Below are 24,779 nucleotides of genomic sequence, written 5' to 3' on the forward strand. Positions count from 1 at the left end.
GCATGGAATGTGACTACTGTGGAGTACCTGAGATATCTCCATGTATAAAGGGGATGGTCCATGTCCAGCTCTTCCAGTAAGGTTAAAAACACAAGATGTGGCTTGACTTTGACTAAGTGTCTTCAGTGGATGCAGGTGCTCAGCTCATCTGTCAGACCAGAGATGCCCTCTCTGTGCCAGCACAGGCAGAGAAAGTTGGGGTGTCTGCTCAGATGGCTGGTGGTCTGCAGGAGCAAACCATGGAGCAAATCTGTTCTGCCACCAGCAGGACCAGCTAACTTTGTGTATGTTTCCCTCCCCACAGATGTGCCGGCGAGTGTACAAAGGGATCCCACTTCAAGTGCGAGGCCAGGTCTGGTCACTTCTGCTGGACGTTGAGAAGATGAAGAAGGAGAACGAAGGAAAGTATGAGGTGCGGGCTCTTCCTGGCAAAGACAAGAGGAGCAAGGTGATGGGGAGGCTGGTTTGATGGGGCTTCACCAGCTGGCACAAGTCAGATGCATGGCGGATGCAGGCGTCTCCATCTCCTTGGCCTTGCTTTTAGCTTGAATGCTTCACCACGATCATGTTTTGTGTATTTTTTTTTTTTTTAATTTTAGTGGTCTGATGGGCAGGAGGAAAATGGGGGTTCCTACAGGGATGCTTTAAGGGACAGGGGGGCACCCAGCCCTTGCATCCTCCCTTGCAGTGTAGCAGCATGCCAAGCACTGTACAACATGTGTTGGTGGTGGGTCCTGATCCCATCTGTGAACTGCTGTGACTTCTGAGAAGGCAAGGCTCAAAATTAGTGAGGACTGCAAATGCAAAAGGGATAAACTCTTTATCCATGTGTTTATGTTAGGCAGGGCCTTCTAACACATTAGCCAGCTGCTTTCCCTAATATGCTGCTTACATTTATTCTGCTGGAAGCCATGAGCAGAGATGCTGTCGGTGTTATTGCATCCTTAGGGAAGGATGCAGGGAAGAGCGAGGGGAAGCTTAGCAAAGGTACTGCTTGCAGTCCCGTGAGCTCCCTGGAGTGGTGCAGATTAGCCACATGTACCCTGAAATGGGTAGGTGCTGGATGGGAGTACCCCAAACCTCACTTGAGGTGTTTTGATATACATGACAAGGTCAGAAGCCTTAAACTAGCCAACAATGGGTCGTTAGTTGAGAAACCCAATTAAGGGTGGGGTGAGGGCAGGTCTTGCAAGCTTTAGGGGGCATTTCTGGGCATAGGGTGCTGTCTTACAACTGAGACATGCTGCAGGAAGTTGACTGGCAGCGTTGGAAGAGCTTGGATTGAAGTGGTTTCTTTTATCTTGCATCTTCAATCTTATTATAACTTGTCTTGAAAGTTTCTGTTAAGAATCACTATTAAAAAAAAAATCTTTTTTTCTATTAAAAATTGTTTATTTTCTCTGCAGACAGGAGAAAAGCCTGCTTTGCATTGCTTCCTACCAGAGCACTGCATGCTGCAGGCTTGAATTCCTTGGTATAAAATAAGCAATTTCTGTAGTGTGCATTGACAAGAAACTGAGTGACAGGGCTTGCTGTGTTATTTTTTTATTTCAGACATCTTGGCTCCTTTATGCTGTGTGTTTCCATAGGCAGTGCGTTGACGCCCTTGGTTGATAATTAACTTATTTTCCAAACTTGTGTTATGATTTAGTTTGCATCACGTACCTGGGTGAGGATCAGAGTGTAGTGGTGACAGTTTTATTTCAGAGGCAGGAGGTCAAGTGCTGCTTCCAGCAGGTGTTTCTAAAAATCCCTGCCTATTAAACAGGATGATGCTAATGCTCATTAAAGTTAGTCAAGTGTAGATGTTAATAGTGAGATGCTGCTGGGATGGAGTCATGTGCAGGGGTTTGGGGAAGGCAGGCTGGGCAGAGATAACGAAGCTCTCCCAGCATGCAGATTTTTATCACGCTACCTCCCTCGAAGCTGTGCTGCTCAGGCAGGGAAGCAGTCCAAACAAATGAAAGTCACAAGGAATTTATCTGTGCTTCAGAGGGGTCTGTAATAAACAGGAGCTTCAGGGGTAATAGGTTGCTGGATGCAAACCTGCTACAAGCTCATCTTAATCTGTCTTTGGTGCCATCTGCCACCAGTAATTAGCTCTACCCTAATTTCCTCTAGAAGAGGCTCAGTGCAGGTGGTGGATTAGGGGTTTTGCTTTCAAGGGACCAAGCCTCAGGCCCCACCCTGTGTCCTGGAGGAACTGGTCCCAGGGCCACCCTGTTTCTCCTTGGGGCATGGACCATGACACAAAAGCCGAGCTTTTTCATGTGCCTTGAGTTTTCAGTGTTCTGCCTGGTACATGCCAGGTGATTTATCTTTTTTAAACCCACTGCTTCCTCTGTACAGATATTGTCCCCTGAGCAAACAGGGGAGCTACTTTTTCAGCCAAATGGGATACCTTGCTCTCCATGTCCAGATTGCCTCTGGAGTGATGCAATTAAAAATCCTGGTCCAGCTGCTTCCATAGTGCTTTATCTTATCCCAGCTGTCCTCCAAGTCCTCTCCATGCAAGTCTCCAAAGTCTTCCTCAAGGCTCTGGCAGCTCAGTTGTCTCTGATGTTGCAGAAGCCTGAAGACTACCATGGAACGTGCCAACACTTAATTTCAATGTGAATCACAGAATGATTGGGTTGGAAGGGACCCCTGAAGATAATCTAGTCCAAACCACCTGCTAAAGCAGGGTCACGTCCAGGTGGGTTTTGAATGTCTCCAGAGGAGGAGACTCCGCAACCTCTCTGGGCAGCCTGTTCCAGTGCTCTGGCACCCTCAAAGGAAAGAATTTTCTCCTCATATTCAGATGAAACCTCATGTATTTCAGTCTATGCCCATTGCCCTTCATCCTGTTGCTGGGCACCACTGATCCCATCCTCTTGACACCCACACCTGAGATATTTATAAGCATAAATAAGGTCCCCTCTCAGCCTTCTCTGCTCCAGGCTGAACAGGCCCAGCTCTCTCAGCCTTTCCTTGTAAGAAAGATGCTCCAGACCCCTCCTTGTAGCCCACTGCTGGACTCTCTTGAGTAATTCCTTGCCCTTCTTAAACTGGGGAGCCCAGAACTGGATGCAGTACTCCAGATGTGGCCTCACCAGGGCAGAGTAGAGGGGGAGGAGAACCTCCCTCGACCTGCTGGTCACACTCTTCCTAGTGCACCCCAGGATACTATTGGCCTTCTTGGCCATGGGGGCACATTGCTGGCTCACGGTCAACCTGTTCTCGACCAGGACTCCCAGCTCCTGCTTTATAGTGCTGCATTCCAGCAGGTCCACCCCTAACCTGTACTGGTGCATGTGGTTGTTCTTCCTTAGGTGTAGGACCCTATTCTTGCCTTTGTTGAATTTTGTCATGTTCTTCTCTGCCCAGTTCTCCAGCCTGTCCAGATCTCACTGAATGACAGCACAGCCTTCTGCCTTAATGAGGTTTTCTAAATATAGCCACAATCAAGAGGGGTTGAGGAGAGCTCAGAAAGCGGTAGGAGAAACGTTCTGGCCTTGGGGCGAAGCAGAAGCATCTTGGCTTTTACCCGCTGCTTTGTAATAAGTCTCTGGGATTGGAGCTCCAGCTTCCCAGCCTCTGCTTTGCTGCCAGCTTGCAGGGCTCACAGTGCTGATGAGCTCAAGAGAGCATCTGTGGAGCCCCTAGGTTACTTAAACAAGAGGAAAAAGGAGAACAAGCTGTCCTGGGCTTCTTTATTGTCTGCAGAATTAATAAAGCCTCCTAGCTACGAGGAGGTGACAAGGTGCTGTGTAACTTAACTGCAGTGCTTTAAAAAAACCCAGGGTAGGTTTTTTTAGAGTCTGGGAGATTTCTGTGTTGTTCTGGCAGGGAAAACAAGAGGGCCTTTAACAGGTAAATGCGAACTGAAGTGACCTGGTGCATATGAATAGTTATCTTGTCTGAGGTAGTCTGCCTGCTTTATAGAGGGCAAGGAGACATAGAATGCAGAGAGCACAGGATTTACAGCACAAAAATGATGTTCATCAGTTCTTCATTCCGCCATTGCTTTTATCCTCCCTCGTCTTGTGCAGGCAATGATTCAAGGTAGCCCTGTGTTGTTGCACCTCCATACAGTTGCTTTCAAGGTTGGAGTTAATATTGCCGAGATGCTGTGACTGTCCTGACCATTGGCTGTGCTGGACACATCTAGGTGCTAATGACCTTTTGATGTTCCCCAGAGCTGATGTGGCCACCGTGGGAGGTCAACAACAGCCTGGAGGCACCTTGTATCAGGCTGACAAGCATTCGTAGGATGGCAGCTGCTGGAACAGATGATTAAGTATCTGTCAGATGTGCTATTTTCTGTCTCCTGTCTGAGCAAGGAGGGGTCTTCAGCCTGGGCTCCAGGCAAGCTGGGCTTGCTGCTCATCTCTGCTGCCTCTAACCTGCTGGTGGATCTCAGGCTACTTGAAGACAGTCACAAAATGTATTTTATTAATGCAATTAACTCCAGAGATATTCAAGAATGAAGGCAATCGCATGATTGCTGGTGATACCTAAAGGCTGTGAGATGAGATGCTTGGCTAGAGCATAATTGTCCTTGCCTGCATGCACAGGGCTGAACAGTGGGTTATGAATGGGACTGCAGTGGGATTCATCCATGGAGCATCTTGTGCTTGGGGCTCCCAGGGCGCAATTGGTTGAGGTGGGTTTAGCTTGGGTTGAATTTAATGGGTTTTTTGTTTGTTTTTTGGTTTTTTAGTGGACTTCAGTCCTTTAGCTGTGTGATGTTGCCTTAAATGATTAGCCAGCATAGGGGGACCATGAGGATTCTTGGTTTTGAGTTTAGTTTCTGTTCTGGAACTGTGCCAGTTCCTTAAAATTTGCACCACTCCAAAGGAATACACCAGAATTGCTTTTTGAGTGGAAACTCCTTAAACCTAAGATGATTTTCTTCTGCGGGGGAAGTAGTAGTTGGAGATCACTTCACAGAGTCCATCGTAATGGTTTCAACTTTATTATGACTGAGCCCCTGAAAAGCTCAGGGACTCAGTGCTTATGTCTATGTGTTGGTTATAGAAGTGTATCATTCCTTAAGCACTAAGAGAGGTCTCGATGCTTTATGATAGCCAGGCTGGGTACCGCAAAGAAATCAAAAGAAATCAGAGTGGAATTTAATTGTAAAGGTTTCAGATTCTGAAAACTCGGTGTCTACATTGGAAGATGGGTGAAGGCTGGGTTGGGAGCTGCCACCATAGCATGTGAGTGTGGGGTTGTCACCTTCTCCCTGGGCCAGCAGCACAGCCAAGCGGCTGGGGATTCACCTCTGGGGTGCAGATCGTTGCTCACTGTAAGATGGCAGTGTCTCAGAGTCACTCTGCAATAGCTCTGTGCAGCTCAGAAGCTGTCACTCCTGCTGTAGGAAGCATGGCTTCCCACTGCATGGAGAAAGGTGTGGGCTGAGATGGTGTCTGACTCCTTCCTCTTGTCTGCCCCTCTCCCTTCCAGCAAATGAAAGAACAAGCAAAGAGCTTTTCATCAGAAATCAAGCAGATAGATTTGGACGTTAACCGCACCTTCCGAAACCACATCATGTTTCGAGATCGCTACGGAGTGAAGTGAGTACGGGAGGCTTTGCGTAGCTGTACGGGCATCGGTACTGGTGGGTATGCATAGGATGAGCTGGATGGGATGGACAACAGCCCTCTGGCTTGGGATGGCCACCAGCCCCCTGGCTCAGAGCAGCTCACAAGAGAGCAAAGCCATCTCTGCCTGCTCCACAAACCATCAGCACGTGGTACAACCCACAGATGTTGGGCTGCTGATTTTCTCTTCAGACAGGTCCACACTGGACCACATTCCGCCCCAGTTCTTGAGCGATGCATCCACCTGTCGTGGTGCCTCGTCACCCAGGGTGCTAGGGTTGCAGTTGCTTGGTTTGGGATGGCTGGGATGATGGGGTGGGTCTGTTGGGAGCTGGGTGGGATGAGGCGTATGTAGCCTCCACAACAGATGGAGTTGGAGAGGTTTGACAAAGTGGCTTTTTCACTTGGAGTAGTCACACCTGGCTGCCCTACACAGACATATAATCTGCAAGGAAGCTTGCACTGTGTATCTAGATGGTTATAACTCCTTTAGCAAGAAGGGAAAGGAGAAAGGAACCTGCTAATAAAATGGTGTCAGTGCTTTCCCCCAGGATGTGTAACACTTGATGCCTGGGTGTTTGTGAGTCTATTAAAACCCACTGCCACTCCGAACCTGAAGAGCAGGTGTGTTGAACACAATGCGTATGGGTACATGCATGTTTCTCTAGGAGACCTGCTGATGGAGCAGGCTCGTTCAGCCCCGTGCTGTGGGGCCACTGATGATTCCCTTCCTTGAAGGAAGAAGTCCCATCCCATGTGCCAATCAAGGTGCTTTCTGCTGCTGTGTGCCTTGCATTTTGCAAAACGCATAAGTACCAGTTGGCTGGGTGTTTTCAGAGCCTTTGCTCTCAGTGCATATATGTTGGTATGCACATGAAGCTGGAGACCTCACACTCAGGTGTTTTAATATCCTTCTTTCTCTCCAGGCAACAGGCACTCTTCCATGTCCTGTCAGCATACTCAGTTTATAACACCGTAAGTAGTTAGTCCAGTTAAAGTGAATAGCGTTGTGCTTTATATATAAAGATTTTTTTAAAGCTTTATATATATGTGTATACATGTATGTTTGTGTGTGTATATATATACTTACACCCACATTTAGCCAGTGGTCATTCCAATTTTAAGTCCTAATACTGGTTTGTACAGACAGCTGCAAGACATGCAGGCAGTACAAGACTCTTTGCACAGTTGTTTCATTCCCTTATTCATTTTGTCACCTGGTAAGTGACATCTGGCAGATGCCGTTTGGGCAAGCGTCAGCAAAGAACAAGGGATTGCCCTATGGCTTTCCAGCAAGACTAGCCTCCTGGCTCAAGTCCATCATGTTTCTGATTTCTTGTCATACACTGAATGGCATCCTTGTTGAAAACACTGATTTATTACAGCAAAGCAGTCATTTTTAGCTGAAGGGCATGGGCAGAATAAGCTTAAATTAGCAGCTGGACCTACTGCCTCCATCTCCATGAGAGGACAATTACCCCAGAAGGCACACAAGATGTTCAGCGGGATAGTCAAGGAAACAAAGACCCTGCCTTCCCTCATACCAGATAAATGCTTACCAGATTTATTTATTCTTGAATTACTTCAGTGCTCAGGTGGCTGAAGGAATCCAAAACAGTATTGGAACCACATGCTGTTTATAATCCCATCTCTTATTCCTTGAGGTAGCTGCAGGCACCTCTTATGTTGGGGTTTCTGTCCCTCACACTCCAGGCTTAAGCGGGGCAGATGGGGGGAGCGATGTAGTGGGGGCCACTGCCTGCAAGCCACTCACCTCCTGCTGGAGGACCTGCTAGAGCGGGTCTGGAGGAGGGAAACGAAAATGGTTGGAGGGCTGGAATACCTCTTTCAAGAAGAAAGGCTGAGAGTTGGGGATGTCCAGCCTGGAGAAGAGAAGGCTCTGGGGAGACCTTATTGCAGCCTTTCAATATAAAAGGGGGCTTATAAGAAAGACAGAAAGACTTTTTACTAGAGCCTGTAGTGACAGGACAAGGGCCAACAGTTTAAAACTAAGAGGGCAAGTTTGGACATAAGGAAGACATATTTTACAATGAAGGTGGTGAGACACTGGAACAGGTTGCCCAGAGAAGCTGTGGATGTGTTCAAGGGCAGATTGGATTGGTCTTTGAGCAACCTGATCTAGTGAGGGGTGTCCCTGCCCATGGCAGGGGCATTGAACAAGATGATCTTCAAAGGTCCATTCCAACCCAAACCACTATGTGAGTCAGTGACATGGTAGATGCTGTAGATATACGGGAACTGTGAACTTGGGCATAAATGACAGAGACCTTGAAACAGGACAGACCTTGAAAGAGGAGAGGGAAGCACAATCAACCTGACCTGCTTCTGCAACTTTAGCATCATAGTGGGGTCTGGTGGCGTGGCAGCACATGTGCCCCTCTTGCCTCTTGCAGGAAGTGAGCTACTGCCAAGGGATGAGCCAGATCGCAGCCATTCTTCTGATGTACTTAAATGAAGAGGATGCGTTTTGGGCACTGGCCCAGCTGCTGACCAACCAGCGGCACGCCATGCACGGTAAGGCTGGATCAGGATGCAGATGGGGGCTCTTGCAATAGGAAGGAAGGCTGTTTAGGTTGGTCGGTAGAGCCTCGTTTCTCCTTGCATACTTGTTTAAAGCTGGTAAGGCATAATTATGAGCTGATGAAACCCGACCACAGAGCTGAACTTCACTCTTGGATGCAGACAAGTTCATCAGAGAAAAATGTGATTTATCAGCACTGAGCTTTAGCATTTGGTAATTAACACTTTCACAGAGGCGCTATCTTCCCTCTGGAGTGCCTTGCCCTTGGCAATCAATTAACCCAAGGTTACGAGTTTGTAAGAAACCTCACAGAAGTAAGCCCAAGAGCATCATGTAATGGTTTGTTTTTAGTGTGCCACATGCTACATGCCCTTATGTTTTTATGAAGATGTAATTCCACCAAATGTGCTGTATTATTTTACTTCACATTAAACATCTTTTCGTCTTACTTGGGGCTAGCAGTAATCTATGCACAGGGGTTTATTTTATGAGCAGAGGGCCTTATGGCTTGATAGCTCCAGACAGTGCATGTCCTGCTAGATTACAGGGCATTGCCCAAACTTGTGATGTTCAAACATTGTCAGCTTTTTTCCGAACCTTGGTAAGCACCGAGTTTTGTTCGGCGAGGTTTTGGCCAAGCCAAGTCTCAGGCCAGCAGGGGTGGGGAAGTGAGCGTGTCTGCGCTGCGGGTCTGGGGTGAGAAGAACCAGCTGGCGCTGGTGCTGAGAGTGCTGTCACCCATATGGATGGGGTGAAGGGTGGGCTCTGGGAGGGATGGCAGAGGAGGTAGCTGGGTGTGCTGTGGTCCAGCCAACTTCAACAGGAAATGCAGGGGATGAGTTTCTAGAAAATCAGGCTGCCCCTGTGACTGCTCTAGAGCTTTTCAGATTATTTTTTATTTCTCTCATCTTTTCTTGTTAAGGTTTTTTCATTCCTGGGTTCCCGAAGCTGCAGAGATTTCAAGCTCACCACGAGCAGATTTTAAGCAAACTGTTTCCCAAGCTGAAGAAGCACATGGTATCTCTTTGCTCTCAGTCTCCCCATACTGATATTGCATTTTAATGCTAAAGCAATTAGTGTAATGTTCTGCCAAGTAGATACACAACTGAACATGTTTCTAATCACATAGGACTGCTTCAGCTGCAAAGACACAAGCATTTACTAAATGGGGTGCTGGAATCTTGCTGAGGTGAATGGTTATCATTTGCTTGGTGGTCATCGTAAGTGTAGGGCTCCTAAAATCTAAAGGCTTCCTTAGGAAAGCCAGGCAGAAAGGCCGCGAGCCTGCAGCAAACAGAGCTGTTGTATACGGCAGCAAGACTGAGCTGTAGTCTTATACCACCTGCAAAGCCTGAAGGGTGATGCTGGACTGTCTGTAGTCTTAATTCGATAATTATTAGCCCCAAGTGCTTGCATTAACAGTTTTACTGGTTTTTAAAGACAGGCGGCATCTAAGATTTGCTGTGTGTTTTGTTGCTTGGCCATGTCCTGTTGTTTTTCTCTCTAGCAGATGGTATAAGCCCATTTGGTGGCTGGAGGAGCATCTGCAGGACACATAAACTGCAGTCTAATGTCTAGGCAACTATTTTGCAACACCTGCTCCCTTTTTTTTTTTTTGTCCCCCCTTGCATTTGCTGTATACAGTTGGTGTTCAGTGGCCAGACTCCTGAATGTTTCTTATGCTCCCAAGGGGTTCAGTGACTTGGCTCCAGGAAAAGCTGTTTATATTGTCATCATCTGCAACAGCTCTTGCTTTATGTTGCAAACAAGACAGCCCTGGCCCTATAAGTGAAACAGAGCCAGGACGGTTTTCGCTTAATTATAGCCATGGGGGCAGCGAAACCTGGACAGGGAGGATGGGAGTAACTCTCTGAAAGCTGCTTGTACCTCCTGGCTCCCGAAGGCTCTCCAGGCTTGCAGGTGCCCAGCACCAGCCAAAAGCAAAGACCAGAGCTGGCCATCGATCCCATGGGCTTCTTTCTCTTCCCATCAATCCCATGGGCTTCCTTCTCTTCCCATCTACACTGCTTTGCTGGCTTTGCAGCAGTGGTCATGTCGACTTTGTGCATGTGCGGGGCGCTATGCATCCCAGCACCAGCCATGCCACACCATCAGCTAGGCTAGAAAAAGCAAAGCTGTATGCGAGTGCCATGCTGGGTGCCAGACAACGATGGAAAAGTGATAGGTCAGGGTGATGTTGGCGAGGGTTTTAAGAGTTTTGCTTAGCCTGTCAGGCCATCCTGCTCCTGCAGCAGCCATAACAGGCAAATGAGGTAGCGCTGCCAAAGCTGGCTTGGCTGTGCAGGTCTGGATTTACCTATGGGATACATGGGCTTAATAATTTTTGTGATGCTTTGAGAGGCTCACATGGGAATTGCTATGGAAACAAAAATGGTAGTCTGTAAGGAGGGCATGGTTTGAGTTCCTGGAGTAGATATTAGTCCAGAAGAGCTTGTCCAAGAAATTTCTCTCCAAAGTTGTGGCTGAAGTCTGGCCACATTGAGAATCAGGTTCAATGAATATTTTGGGCAAAGGGCCAGAGCAGGGCTTCAACATTGGTATTTAAAGCAGGGGGTTTGTTGGGAGACAAACCACAGCCAGATCCGGCACCCACATCCCAGCATTAATCAAGCAGCCAACCTCCCCAAAAGCCTTATAAGTTGCTTGAACCTCCAGCAGCCAGCCTGGTGAAACACCTGTCTCTCCTTGTTGTCTCCTCATAGGATAAGGAGCAGATGACTACGGGGATTTATACGACCAAGTGGTTCCTGCAGTGTTTCATTGACCGGGTGAGGATGCTCTGTGGGTTGTTTGCTGCTCCGCTGCTTGCATGGACAGTTAATCTGCCCATTTCTTGAAAAAGTATCATAATTTGAAGAAGGTGTTAATATTTTATAAGGTGGAATATTATGCACACTCTCATAAGGGAAAAATTAATAAGGGAGAAGCTAAAAATAACTGCATGTCACTGATGACAAGCAAATTCCTGCTGCCTCATCACAAGTAGTCACTGGGAGATGGCTCAGCAGCAGCAGTATAAGCTTCAAAGTCAGGAGAGATCTTTCTCTTTTCCACTGGCACTGCTGCAAAGGCAATTAACCTCACTTTGGCTCTGGAAACAACATAGGGAGGAGAAGAAGAGCTGGAGGCACAAACTTGAACAAACAGCACTGCAGAAGCTGCAGGCAAAGGAGCGGGCTGGGCACTGGAGACACATGAAAGTGTGAGAAAATTACCCTGATTTGTCCAGAGCTAATTGCCAGTTCTGAGCCAACACTGCTTTATTTTTAGGGGCAGAGCTGTGCTTGTACACAACACAAGATCTGGACTTGCTAATAGTTAGGACATCTGTGTGTCCCCAGTCTCAATTTTCTGCTGCTCTCTCTCCTATAAAACAGTGAATGACCTCTCCACCTTGAGAGGGAACTTGCTGTTTTGCAGTCCGTCACTAAAAAATGCATAAAATGCAAAATCCTTTTAACTGCAGTAACGCGGTAAAAGACCTGCAACAGCCAATTGTGCCAAACTCTGGAGAGTAAGCGCAGCATCCCGTATTTGAACTTAAACGTCACAGTAGAACTAGTATTTCTGTGTTGGTGAGATGCCTTAAATCTTTGCTGGGAAATGATGGGCTACTCCATCATTTTGGATATCAGTTCACTCCTGTTTGTCAGATTGGGTCTGAGTGCAAGTGAAAACCTCTTGCAGAGGTTTTTCTAGCAGACAGAAATAAGACTGTGTATAAGGAAGACCCCTTCTCTAGACAGAAAATAAGTGATTTTTTCACTGCTTAGTGAACACTGTCAGGCCTTCAGACCTATCCCATAAATAGCCCTTCATCTGATTGGGTAATTTCAATGGATACAGGAGTGGTTTTGTGCACTTGCAAGGCTGAAAGATGATGATACTCTATCCAGGGTAGGGGGAATCCATGTGCTAGCATGTCTGTGTGGAAAGTTTCTCCTTTTTCTGCATTTGCTTTTAAGTACTTTCATGGCCACCCAAGGGTGTTAGCTTTAAGGCAAAACCATACACAATAAAATAGTTTTTTGTGTTATGGACAAATCCTAGAAATCCAATGCCTTACCCTGTTGTGTGTTTTGGTGCAAGGGGATGTAGTGATGCTACTAACCTCTGCGTCATCATCCCATCTATCAATGCTAATGAGTGTGGTGCTAACGACCTGGGTTTTTTTATGTATTTGAAACAGACCCCCTTCACTCTCACCTTGCGGCTGTGGGATATCTATATCCTGGAAGGAGAGCGGGTGCTGACAGCCATGGCTTACACCATCCTCAAACTGCACAAAAGTAAGGTCTCAGCAGAGTGCTTCTTGTCTGGCAGAGCTGGCACTGTCCTGGGCCACTCTTATGCTGCTGATCTGGAAAGCCTTGCTGGCTACCACCAGCCTGCTCGGTGCCCTGTGCTGGCCCAAAAAGCACAGTCCCATGTCGATGCTCGAGGGAGGAACTGAGTTGCCACAGGGATTGAAATCCTGCACTTGGTGCACAGCAAACCCCACCTGAAATGCTTCCAGCTTACTCTTTCTGCATGCTGCACCCCACGTCTTTTATCAGTGTGGTGTTAGGGGCAATACAGACAGCAACCCATCTGTCTGGAAAGCGCTATGTGGAAGTTCAACTGAAAAGACTGTAGAGGGAGAAATAAATCCATTAATATACTTCTAAAATGACCAAAACCTGATTTTCTTACATAACATTAAGGCAGTGATGTTTCTACCTTGAGATCTTTGGGACTTTGAACCCCTCTGCTCCCATAAGCTAGCAGTCTTGCTTTGTCGCCCTGTTAGGTCTTTAATCTGAGACAGGAGTGGTGCTTATGTTGCGTGCTGGGACCCTTTGGGCCAGTGGGGTTTATCAGATTGCATGTGTTCAATTCTGCAAACAGCCATCCTGCTCTTCCTTCAGCTGAACGAAGAACAGGCTATCCAGAAATACATCTTCAAATATCCTGTTTGCAAAGACTGGGAAACTGGCAGACAGGCAGAAATTTCAGACTGGCCGTGAGATCGTCTCTCTTCCCTGAGAAATGTGTGGTGCAGATTGGCATCCCTGCCTGCATCCCGTCCCTGCCTGCATCCCTGGCATGGGTCAGCACCTTTGCATGCATCTCTGCCTGCTGGCTGGTGCAGGTTGGCATCCCTGGCTGGTAGTGGAGGCTGCCAGCAGTGGCTGTTCAGTCTGATGCTTGGGGTCTGTCTCATGGAGCTTTTCGTCCTCCTTGAGGTATTGATGAAAAATTCCAGAAATAGCCCAAAACATTCATGCTGGTCAGCACAGGTCTCAGCCCCACCATTGTCCTGCCACTGCTGAGCTACTGCCCAGAGGTGGCACAGATATGTAAATGTATCAACAACCCTGAGTAACAGTGGGAAGGTGGGAGAGGAGCAAAAATGTTCAGGCTGTCCCACCCCAGACTGACAACAGCAGCAGAATCCCAGATCAAACCAAAGCAATGCAACCCACGCTCATGCTAGCCTGCAATTTGGCCGTGCTGTTGTCGTTACTCCTTTCTACCATCCCCCAGAGCGCTTGCTGAAGATGGCATTGGAAGATTTACGGGAATTTCTGCAGGAGAAAATTGCCGCTTCCCTGCAGTATGAAGATGATGCCGTCATTGAGCAACTGCAGATGTCAATGACTGAACTGCACAAGATGAAATTTGACCTTCCTCCACCAGGTGGGTAGAGGGGAAGGCAGGCAGCCCAATGGGAATAGCCAGTGGTACTCATGTACCCTGGGGACCAGAGTATCCCTCTGGTGTGTCTGGGAGCTGGGGCAGCCCAGAAGGGCTGGCACCTGCTGGGTGCAGCATCTGTCTTCCCTGTACTTTGGGCATGCTGGATGCAAACATGAACTGATGCGCAGTTTGTGTTTTATTTTGTTTTCTCTGCTACAAATGCAGCAAAGCCTGAGGAGTTCCCACGGAAACCCCTGGGCCTGGAGCTCTCCCTCAACCCAGTAGCTGTGAAGGGCAACATAGCAGCCAACGGCCAGAATGGCCGGCTGGGCGAGCATCCCCCGGACAGGGAGCCCCATCCCCACAGAGATCCCAGGGTCCTGGGAGGAACGGCAGAGGTGAGGACTCCCACCCTTCAGGGCAGTGAAGCAGCTGAAACAATGGACAGCCACCTTCATCCTCCTGGTGGGGGACCACCAGGAGAGGAGGGTCGGATGGAGCCCACCAGGGACAGGCAGCTGCCATCACTTCTGAAGACAAGTGAGATGCAGGCCCATCATCACCTCATGCCCACAGCCCTGCACCCGGAACAACCTTTTCTCGCTACCAGCTGCATCATGGTGGACCACAAGTCAGTCTCCCTCACCGCCCCAGGCAAGCACGACTCCCCAGACTCCTATCTCCAAAACACTCTGAGTCCTCCCGATTCGAGCACTGCTGAGCTTTCTGCCACAGAGCATGAGGTATGGCAGCCAAATCCTACTGCCCTGCCGGCAGGAGAACAAGAATCTTCCCTCTGCAAAAAGAAAGCGCTCGATGCACTCCCTCATCCTCAGCCGGGCAGCTTGCAGCTGCTCTCCAGCGTGTCGCAGCACGACAGCTCCCCCAAGAGTGAGCGTGGAGAGAAGACAGCCAGGAAGCACTGCAGAGCAGTGCTGCCTGACAAAACGGACTTGAAGTGCTTGGCATCCAAAGCTGCATCCATGGGGGAGCTCGCCAGCCTGCAGCAAAGTGAGCCAGGGAGCACCAGCGGCAAAGCACACTGGCCAGAGGGCTTGGGTGTGCTGCCCACGCATGGGCTGGCAGGTGGCAGTGTGCCTGTCTTATCTGGCAGTGAGCCGGAGGCAGTGGGGCTGGGCAAGGAGTGCCCTTTCCAGTGGGTGCCATCCCCTGTGGTGGAGGGGAACAGCCCCTACACCATTATCAAAACCACCACTCCCCTCCACCTGGCCCACACGACAGAGCAGGACTTCTCAAACAGAAAGCAGGTGGCATTCCCTCTGCCAGAGACGGGATATCCCCTATCTGCCACCTCTGTGCCAACACCTCTTGCACTGGACCCAGAGGAGGTAGATGCCAAAAAACACCTCCAGAAACCATTAAATGCAGTGAAAGCCGCATGGCCACCCCTGAGCCCCAAACCAAAATTACTGCCACAGGTTGCCAAATCCCGCTCGGAGAACAGTTTTCTTTCAGACTCTCCTCCCCTTGCAAAGCTGCCCAAATCAGTGACATTTTAGTGGGGATGGAGGGGAGCAAGGCAGAAGAACCAGGTGCTGGAGCAGCACTCTCACCCTGTTTTCAGGACCCCTCCTTCAGCAGGGCTGTGGTGGGGTGACAGCACAGCAGCCTTTGCCTGTTGGGCTGTGCTTTGGTACGAGCCCCATGCAAGGAGATGGAGCGGTGGCCGCCAGTGCCAGGAGGCACCAGCAAATTGAGTTTGCATCTTTCCTATGGACAAATTGGAAAGTGTTTTCATTTTTTTGTTCCTCACAGCTCCCCAAGCCTCATCACATGTTGGGGGGAGAGGCAGAACTGGTGAATGTGTTGCGTGTTTTCTTCTGCTCTTGCCTGACGTTGGTGCCTGTGGCCATGGAAGCAGGCACAAGGCGTAGGAGTCCGAAATCCTTTCTTTAAAATGCCCAATCAGTGCAGCCAGCAGTGTCATTTTCAAAGGCCTTTGCAGCAGTAGATCTTTATTTCTTTTCCCAGATCTGTGGTCATAGGTAGCAGCATTTGCAGGCAGGGCCGTGGTGTCCTGGCAGGGTGCAGGCAAGCTGCTGCCTCCTCTATGCAATGCCACAGAGCAGTCCCTGGCTGCACCCAGCTCCTGCTGCGGTGGTGGGTGGTGTCCCAGATAGGAGGCTTAACAGCTGTGCACAAGTCCGGGGGGTAGGAGGGGTGTCTCCCAGGTGGAGGAGCATCAGCAGGGTGGTTCTTTCCCAAGTTCTCAAGGTGACAAGGACAACGATGAAGGTTGAGCCTGGTCTCTTGGGCCGAGTGGCCTTTCCCTTGCAAGTCCAGGGCAGCAAGGGAGCTTGACACCTTTCTCTTGGCTGACCAGGAAAAGAGGCTGCTGGCTTGGGAAGCCTCCTGCCTTCACTAGCAAGCTGCTGGAGGTGTGATTGTGTCTCATCATGGTGCCCAAACTGAAACCCACTTTTACTTTGAGCAAGTTAAGTATGAGTGGAAATGGCATAGGAGTTTGGGAAGCGGAGCAGATCTGATCTCAGCCCTTCTGGTTTAGCCCACCCAGAAATCAACAACCAAGAAAGGAAACCTGGGCACAGGGGTTTGGAAGACAATGCTGTAGAGCACCAAATTGCTACAGCCCACTGCTGAGGAGGTAACTTGATGGGTTCCCACATGCCCACTTGCCCTTCATGCACGAAGTCCTGCTGGCCTGTTCAGCTTCTCCACATCCCAGGCTGTTGCTGCTGCACAGCCCAAACCATTGGCCAGATGTTTGCAGGGACCCAGGGACAGCTCACCCCACTGAAGGAGCTTGTCCAAACTCCTGTTCCCAGTATCTACTTCAACCCTACAGGTGAAGGGACTTCATGAGGAAGAAAGATCAATGGAAGCAGCAGGAAATATACTTGTTGAGATGTGCTGTGTTTGCTGGCCAGAAGGGGTGGCTGCAGATGCCATATTAGGTGGGACTGCAGGTGGGATTCCCATGCCTTCAATGGAGACCCTGGGCAAAAGCTGCTTTAAGTTCTAAGATTGTTTGAAAACTTTTTTTTATCTCATAAGCTGCTTTGGTGACATAACTTGATCCAAAGCCTACCTGGAAGCTCAACAAAAAACTTCCACTAAATTACTTTATGGGGTTTATCAGTTTTGGTCGGTTTTGTTGTGTTGGGTTTTTTTTGCTCTTGTTGTTGTTTTTTCCTTGTGTACATGTGGTGGTTCACATTAGTAGCAAGGAGAGCATTGAAGGGAGCACCCCATCTTTATTTGGATGTAGCCAGCCAGACCACAGCACCCTCAGCTTCTGTTGCAACCCTTTCTCTGTCGGAGACCCCATCTTCTGCTGAGTCCCCAGTCTTGCCCATCCCCTCTCCCTGTGCAAAGCAGGGGTAACCCTATTAGCTACCTCGCAGGGGTGCTGTGAGGACTCAAGAGTTGTTCTTTGAGAAGTGCTGTATGAATGTTCAGTATTTGTGTTTTGAGACACCGCGAGTCCTTTCTAGGACAGCGGTGCTTGAATTTGCTTTAATTTAGAGTATGGTTTGGGGGTGGTGGGTTTTTTTTTTGTTTTCAGTAACCATGCAGTAGTTAAACCTACTTGTGTGCTAAAATACTTGGGCAGTATTTCAGGATGGGTATGATTACCTTTCACTAGCAGCCCACTGGCCTCTGGAGCTCATCAGGAAGCAACAAGCATCTTGGCTTGGTTTTCTAGCTTGTGAGTCTGTCCTCTCCTTGAAGCACACATAAAACTCCTGCTAATGTGTCTGAGCATTTGGCTCACACATGCAAGAGCTGAAACATCTTTTCCCCCCTCATCTAAGGCACACAGCTTTTGCACATGGTCTTGCCTGTGTGCCCAGGCTCCTCACCCAGCATGTTTCTGGGATGTTTTGCAGTATTCACATTTTAAAAGGTAGATTGCTCTAATTTTGGAGAGCAATCAGATGCACAGTACTCGTTGCATGGCGTTTGGTGCATGGTGTTCAACAAGAATTGGGGGGGGCGTGGGCGGTTCCTGCCCTCCAAGCCCTTAGGAGAAAGAGCAGCAAGGTCCTCGGTCACCTTCAAGCCTGGGGGAAGCCACCAGCTGGTTTCAGTGACCTTTGGACCAGGGAGACAAAGGGTCCCCATTCCTATCAGTGTGCTTCTTGCTGGGAAGGTCTCCGAGCTCCTCACTGTGCCACCTAAGCAGCTCTTCTCCAACCTGCAGCCCGTGAAGGCAGGCAGATTTGCAAAGAGCTCCTGGGAGCACAGTAGCCCTAGCTGGCTAGGAGCCAGCAATGTGCATTGCTTTCCTCAAAGGGATGCTGTCACTTCAGCATATCAAAGCATAATCTACTAGGAGATGACCAATCCCCTCTCCTTCTCTGCCTCTTGCTGCAGATGAAGGTGCGGCCATGGCGGGTCTGTGGCAGCAGGGTAGGGCAGGACGTGGCCCAGCCTCAGCTCTTTTGCAGGCAATAGGAAGGGAAGAAGGGTGAGAGTGGCCCAAGCCACTTGCACCCCTGCCCCAGCCTCCTCTAACAGCCCTTAGCAAAAGTCATTCTTACCATGAGCAAATTCAGGAAAGTGGCTCCCCCCTAGTCCTTGCCCTCGCAGCCCTGGGATGGCTTCCACCTCGCTGTCCTCAATATAGTTTTAAAGACCAACGTTGTGGGTTGTTTGTTTTTTTTTTTTTTTTAAATTTGTAATTCAGCACTTTGAGTGGCCATGGTGCCAGCAGGCAGCGGGAGCCATGGGGACTGGCTCCAGTGTGGGACAGTGATTGAGGTCGAGGGCTCAGAGGTGCACTTTGAGAGTATGGCTACCATCTGCTTTTCTTTTTAATTGCTATTGTTTACAGCGTGGAACGCTTCCTCCGTGACTTTTTAATGTATTATAATTATTACTTTTAAAAAAACAAAACCAAAACAAAACAAAAAACAAGCAAACAAAAAAACCGCAAACATTTTCTATGTCTGTGACTTTTTTTTTCTTGTTTTGTTTTTGTTGGGGGTTTTTTTGTAAGTTTTAGGGGAAAGAAGATGTCAATCATTCCTTTTTATACTGATCCAAATAGACTGTCCAGAGTATTTGATGCTGTATTTTACATGGTTGTAATGGTAACATTTAAAGAAGTTTAGCGTAAAATCAGACTCCACGAGGTTTCTTACAGTGACAGATGTTGCTGTTGCCTTCTGCTGGCTTTTAGCTTGATTCACAGGGTGTGCATCAGCTGCATCTCTGGCTTCCTCCAGGCATCCCCAGCAGCAGTGGAAACAAAATTACTGCTGCTTACTTCTGTCCTCTCCTGGCTCACTGAGCCAAGGGCAGCATCCTGCCCCGAGCTGGTGGCCAGCAGCCTCACTGCAGCTTTGTTCTTTGGCCAAGATTTTGGGTTTGGAGTTTGTTTTCCTGCCTATGGGCAGCGTGAGGACAGCTGGATGGGACAGGAAGCAGGTGGACACAGCTCTGTGCATGGTGGGTCGGGTGGGTGCAACTCACTGAGGCACTACACGGGTCAGGAATGAGTCATGCTTACACCGGTCACTGAGAGCGCAAGGTGGTGCCACTCACAGCTGAAAATGGTGTAAGCAGCACCTCTGACACACCCCAGATTTTGTGGCCAGTGCTTCCTGTACAAAGATGACCATGGTACTGTTGGCTTCGGGGTGTTAAATTTGGGCAGTATTCTGGTTTCCTCTAAGAGAAAGCTGCCATTTTGGTATAGTGGTTCCAGTAAGTGCAGGGTCATCTGTCTCTACCAGAGCAGCACAGAGAGCACAAAGACTGACAGCAAAATCGAGGGGCCAGGTTTAGCTAAAAACCACCTTAGCATTTAAGGCCAGTGCAGGAAATGTGGCATCCCTGTGCATCACCTGGTGGGTGCTGTAGGCTGCTATTCTTGCTTCTAGCAGTGCTCTGCCTCACTGAAAAGAGGCCAGACAAGAAGAAAAAGCTCCTACCTTGTTCTCCAGTGTCCTTGTTAGCTCATTTATACTAATTGGTTGAAACCTGGTCTGCAACCCTGTGGGAAAAAAAAAAAAAAAAAAACAACAAAAAACACCAAAGGCCAGCACCAGTAAGAACCAAAGCGGAGCAGCAGTGCAGTGAGGATGCAGCTCTCGCCACATTTCCCCTATCATTTCATGCTGGATACCAGCCCAGGGATACTCCACCATGAGCACAGATGGGACATACATTGGCTGGAGTGAAGCAAATCTCATCCTTTGTTTCCAGGTGCCTGCAAGCAGCCCAGGTACACAAGCTGCTTCGTGTCACCTCCCAGACAACAGCCCTGGTGAACCTGTTAACTTTCAGGCAGCACAGAGAAAACAGCCATTTGGGACTGGGTTTGAACAGCTGCAGTGGTTACCTACGTTACAGGCACCACAGGGTTTAGGATATGGCATTTATCCAGCCGCTGGGACAGCTTCAGCTCTATGCCCCCAGGGAGGGAGCAGAAGTGTCCAGAAGGGCAGAGTTTCCCCCTAGGGAAGGTGAGTCGTGTGGAGTTTCAAGGATGTGAAAGGCAGAGTCCTGTTCCTCTCTGAAACAGCTTCAGTTCACTTGGACATTGAAAAAAATTAAGTCGACATTGCTTACTGGCATCCTTGGCCCCTGCACACCATGCACGTACCCAGTCGTGGCCTCCTGGCTGTGGCTGTGGCAAGGTGCTCTCACCCTACTGCTGCAGGCTCTGCCCTGGCAGCATCCTTCTGGCTAATGCAGGAGCCACAGCAGTACCCAGCCTTGAATGGGTGGTGGACAGGGGTCCTAGGTAGGGGTTTGGGGCTTAGCTCCTGGAGGATGTGCCAAGCACCCACCCAGGGAGTCCTTCTCAGGGGGAGGCCACCCCTGGGACTTGCCCACCAGGTAAGCCGAGGACTTTCGTCCATTACCAGAGAAGTAAAAGACCTCAGGATGGGTCCCAGGGCAGATACAAGCAATGTCTGCTGTCCAGCCTAGGCTAAATACCTGGTGTCCAGCTGGTGCCAGGAGCAGCAGGTCACCAGCAGTGCTCTCCTTCTGCAGGAAGGTTCCAGCACAGGTGGTGCAGGTGCTGGTGTCCCCAGAGGGGAGAGGAGTAGAGATGGCCCCTGCACCAGTCAAGTAGCACCCTTTACCCCCTCCTATGCCCCCTGGGCCTGGGTGCTGCTCCCAGGGGACCAAGAGGACAGCTGTGTAGTCGCAAATCCATGCTTACCAATACCCATTTGCTGTACAGCACTGGGACCACAGGCAAATGAACTTTGTGGAAAGTCTTGAGGCTGCTACTTGTCAGCGAGGGACTGGTCCTCCCGCTGCTTCTCCTTCCACACTTGGCATTTGCCAATATTCCTCTTAAATCCGTCCTTTCCCTGGTGGAGCCATTGCTCTTGTCATGGCTTTGCGACAACTCTTAGCACCAACTCTCTGGCTCCCAAAGCTCGTCCCTGCCCAGAAACGACTCCAACACAGATCCACAAGCCCTGCAGGCTGCACTTTGCGCTGCTGCCCTGGCAGGCCCCTCCAGCTCCTGTCCCTCCTGGCTCAGCCAGACCAGCAGCACCAGAAGCTGGGAAAAGCAGGCTGCCACGTCTCACCCTGTCATTCGCTGGCTCTCTGCTGAGCCACGGCTGCGCTCTCCATCTTCCCTGCCCACCCACCACCCACAACCGCTAAGAGCTCATCAACCCTGCTGCATGCCTCTGCAATACATCAGCAGCTCGGCACTGAATAATTGATGTTAAGTGGAGCCTGGAGCAGAGCCAAGGAGAAGGAGGGAGCAAGGCTTAGGGCTGGTTTAGTCGGTGTCCCAGGTTGCAGCACAAGGAGAGAGATGGGTGTGCTGTGTCTGGGAGCTTTGCACTCCAGCCTGTTTGGCAATGGCAGAGCAGGAGGTTGGCTGGGCCTGGGAATCTTCCTCCTCTTCACCTATTGTGCTGGTCCCCTGATGTTCGCATGCTGCTGTGCTAGTTGTGTCCTGCTCATGTGCTCCTCACATGCTGCACAGGGGCTGTGGCAGCAGTGGTGGGAGTTGGGGAGCAGAGCAAGGGCATGGAGAGCATAGGGAATCCAGCCCCCAGCAGCCTTGGCTGGGGCTGATACCTTGGCTCTGCTAAACCACAGACCCTGTACTCAACCCACAGAGAAAGCAAAGCTCACCTGCCCTAGGGGGAAAGAAGCTGCGCATGGGGCCAGCCCCATCTGCCTGTCCCAGTTCCCACCAGTTGCTGGTGGCCAGGATGTTTGCTGTCACACCATCCTCTGAGCAATGCCACCCCCTCCCTACAGCATATCATGGGGTTTATACCAGAGTACAGAGAAAGTAACAGCCTGGGAGCTGAAAGACACAGGTCTGACTCCTTCCCAAACCATCTCCCAAATCCTACAACCTCAGCAGCTGAGGAAGCCCACAGGGCATATACCAGCATCCTCCTGGCAGCAGGGCAATCATGCTCATCTAACAGGACGTGGGCACGACAGAGCAGGACATAAGCAAACCAAAGCTGAAACAATTCGGCCAACATCCCACTAGAAGACAGTAGCTCGTCCCACCCTGCAAGCATCCCTACTCACTGACAGCAGTTATAAAAAAGCCCAAGATGGACATGGCTTTGAAGGCACACACAAAGGCATGAGTCCAAGGGACTGGCATCCCTAAAGCCTGTTCTTCCACATAGTAAAAACAGGCTCATCCTAAGACACAGAGAAAGGTCCTTGCTCCAAAACTGGTGTGAGGTACCTGTGAATAGATGGGATGCGATACCACAAGCCCCTGCTTCCAACCACCCCATTAAGAGCCTGGGCCAATCTGGTGCCTTGGAGGCCACTCAAGTCCAGCACCATGCCAGAGCCCTGCTCTTTGGGTATCTAAGCCTGCAGCTCACACAGGCAGGTGGTTGCTTGGGAAAGCTGGTTCTTGGGTGGCTTTGCTTACCTTTATGGCTCCTGGTGAAGACAAGGAGAAGTGATACAGCAGTACTGCTTGGGCTAGAAAGGTCTGCAGGAGTGGACTGGACTGTAGCCCAGAAGAGAAACCTGGTCTGCTCCTGCTTACCCAACCACACTGCAAGTGAGGAGGATGAGGCCAGCATTTACCCAGAGCTGCTCTGTAAAACTCAGCCTTTCATTCAGCTGCCCCTGCCTTGCCTCTCAGGTCTCTCTCCAGCAATGAGTCATTGCTGCCAACTCCTGCAAATTTAAGCCACATGTTTGCCAAAGCCTTCAGCAAGCACCATGTGCTCGTCTATTTTGGAGGCATCATCTCTGCTAGCTTAGGAAAATGCTTCTGTGAAAGCCCTCACAGACCAAAGGCATGAGATCTGTTCCAGCAGCTAATCAGCATCTTTAAGAACTTGTAAGCAATTTTGTCAGTTGACTCAGCTGTGATGTCTCTGGAGTCCCAACCCCTCTGTAACAGGGTGTGGGGCACTTGAAAGATGTGGGAGAGAAAAGCTTATGCATCAGTTCCAAGGACCTGACCAGCCCAAAGCAGACCAGACCTCTTCAGCTATTCTGTCATTTAAGTACAGGTTCAAAGCTGGCACTCCTCCATCACAGGAGATGCAGCATCAACAGATAATCAGTATGATGTTGCCTGATGCCTTCTCAGTGGTGGTGTTCACACTTGCCTGAGACCCACGGCACAGTCCAGCCTTGCCATGACCAGCTGAAGAGATCATGGCAGCCAAACATGAGCTGATGTGCCCAAAAATAGTAAAAAGCTTACCTTCATGGCCTTCTGCAGCTTCCAGCTATGCAGCTGGAGCAGTTCTTCAGAATAACTGCACGTTCTGCTTAGGCAAGCTTATGCCACAGAAGCAGGACTGAGATGGGCAACAAACTCTTTGTCATAAGGAAAATGATTGCACTATCTGAAAAACACATCTTCCAGTTCAGGTACTTCTAGAACAAATGCACCTTAAATAACAATTGGGAAAGTCAACTAAATCTACTCCAAACCCAGCAATTCCTTCTCCAGACCTACATTCGCTCTAATGAAACTGTAAGCCTGATACCACTTTCAGACTCCAGAAGTTCAGCTAGCAAGCAGGGAACACATAATGAAGTCGTAATGACATCCTGCCTGTCATGACAAGCAGTTTGCTATCCTGTACCAAAATTACCAGCACCAAGTCAGCAAGTGAAAATGCCAAGTCTAAAGTAACAGATCCACCTGAGAGAAGTGATACGATCTCTTTTTTGCTAATCTCAAAGATCAGATCAGAGCTGATACTCTGTGCCTGGAAGATATGTTGTAATTCTCCTGAAGCCAGCCTCCTAGAACAAAGATGCAATACTACATTAATACACAATTAATACATCATTTCAAGCTGTGGTGTCAAGCTTTTAGCACCTCCTTTTGCTCCCAGCCTACCTCCAACTTTCAGCATGGACTTGAACATTAACCTGAGTTGTGGGTTCCTTGTGATCTTACTGCAGTAAAAAGCTAACCAATGGTGCTTCCAGCTCCTGAGATGGCCGTGTTACTGACCAGCACTGTTTGACAAAGGGTCCTGGCTGCCTCACTTCTGCTGGGTGCAACCCACAAAAGGAATGAGATTGGTCTGCAAACTGCCAGCCTTGGGCCACCACCTATTCAGCCACATCTCCTAAGATGCTAGCAATCTCCAGTTCCAGCTCCTACTCACCTACCAAATTTCTTAAGTGCTGTCCTGTTGTAGCACTGTCCTGCCACCTGCACTGAGACGAAGCTGTACCCTCACTCCCGAAGAACTTTTAGGTCCATTTGCAGAACCCTAATGACTCGTAGCACATCTATGTCTGCCTTAGCCATACATAAAATAGGACTATAAGCAGCCACCCCAGAAAAGAGACTGTCAATATCTGGAACCACTTGAAGTGTACAATAGATCAAAGCTGTGAAGTTTCAACTGGACACTTCCACCAGGAAGAAAAGCCTGTCTGGGGCCTGATGGTGTGCTGCTAAACACAGACACTGACTGCTGAAACAGCTCATCTTCAGCACCCTTCTGTGCAACAGCCATGAC

At 49.4% G+C, this 24,779-nt stretch overlaps 1 protein-coding gene across 2 annotated transcripts in view; it reads left to right on the forward strand.

The window, feature by feature from the left end:
* Nucleotides 1–24,779, forward strand: part of LOC135988831 (USP6 N-terminal-like protein) — a 95,053-nt gene that overhangs the window by 65,786 nt on the left and 4,488 nt on the right. The window contains exons 7-15 of one of the 2 annotated variants that reach the window (XM_065635092.1): nt 305–412; nt 5,449–5,558; nt 6,512–6,560; nt 8,000–8,120; nt 9,050–9,144; nt 10,851–10,916; nt 12,338–12,437; nt 13,675–13,827; nt 14,053–14,838. In XM_065635092.1, coding sequence (XP_065491164.1) covers nt 305–412; nt 5,449–5,558; nt 6,512–6,560; nt 8,000–8,120; nt 9,050–9,144; nt 10,851–10,916; nt 12,338–12,437; nt 13,675–13,827; nt 14,053–14,838 — 1,588 coding nt within the window. Of the gene's footprint in view, nt 1–304; nt 413–5,448; nt 5,559–6,511; nt 6,561–7,999; nt 8,121–9,049; nt 9,145–10,850; nt 10,917–12,337; nt 12,438–13,674; nt 13,828–14,052; nt 18,728–24,779 lie in introns of those variants that run through there. The other variant, XM_065635091.1, reaches the window with a different exon arrangement.

The sequence above is a fragment of the Caloenas nicobarica genome, chromosome 5 (genome assembly GCF_036013445.1).
Source record: "Caloenas nicobarica isolate bCalNic1 chromosome 5, bCalNic1.hap1, whole genome shotgun sequence".
Lineage (NCBI taxonomy): Eukaryota > Metazoa > Chordata > Aves > Columbiformes > Columbidae > Caloenas > Caloenas nicobarica.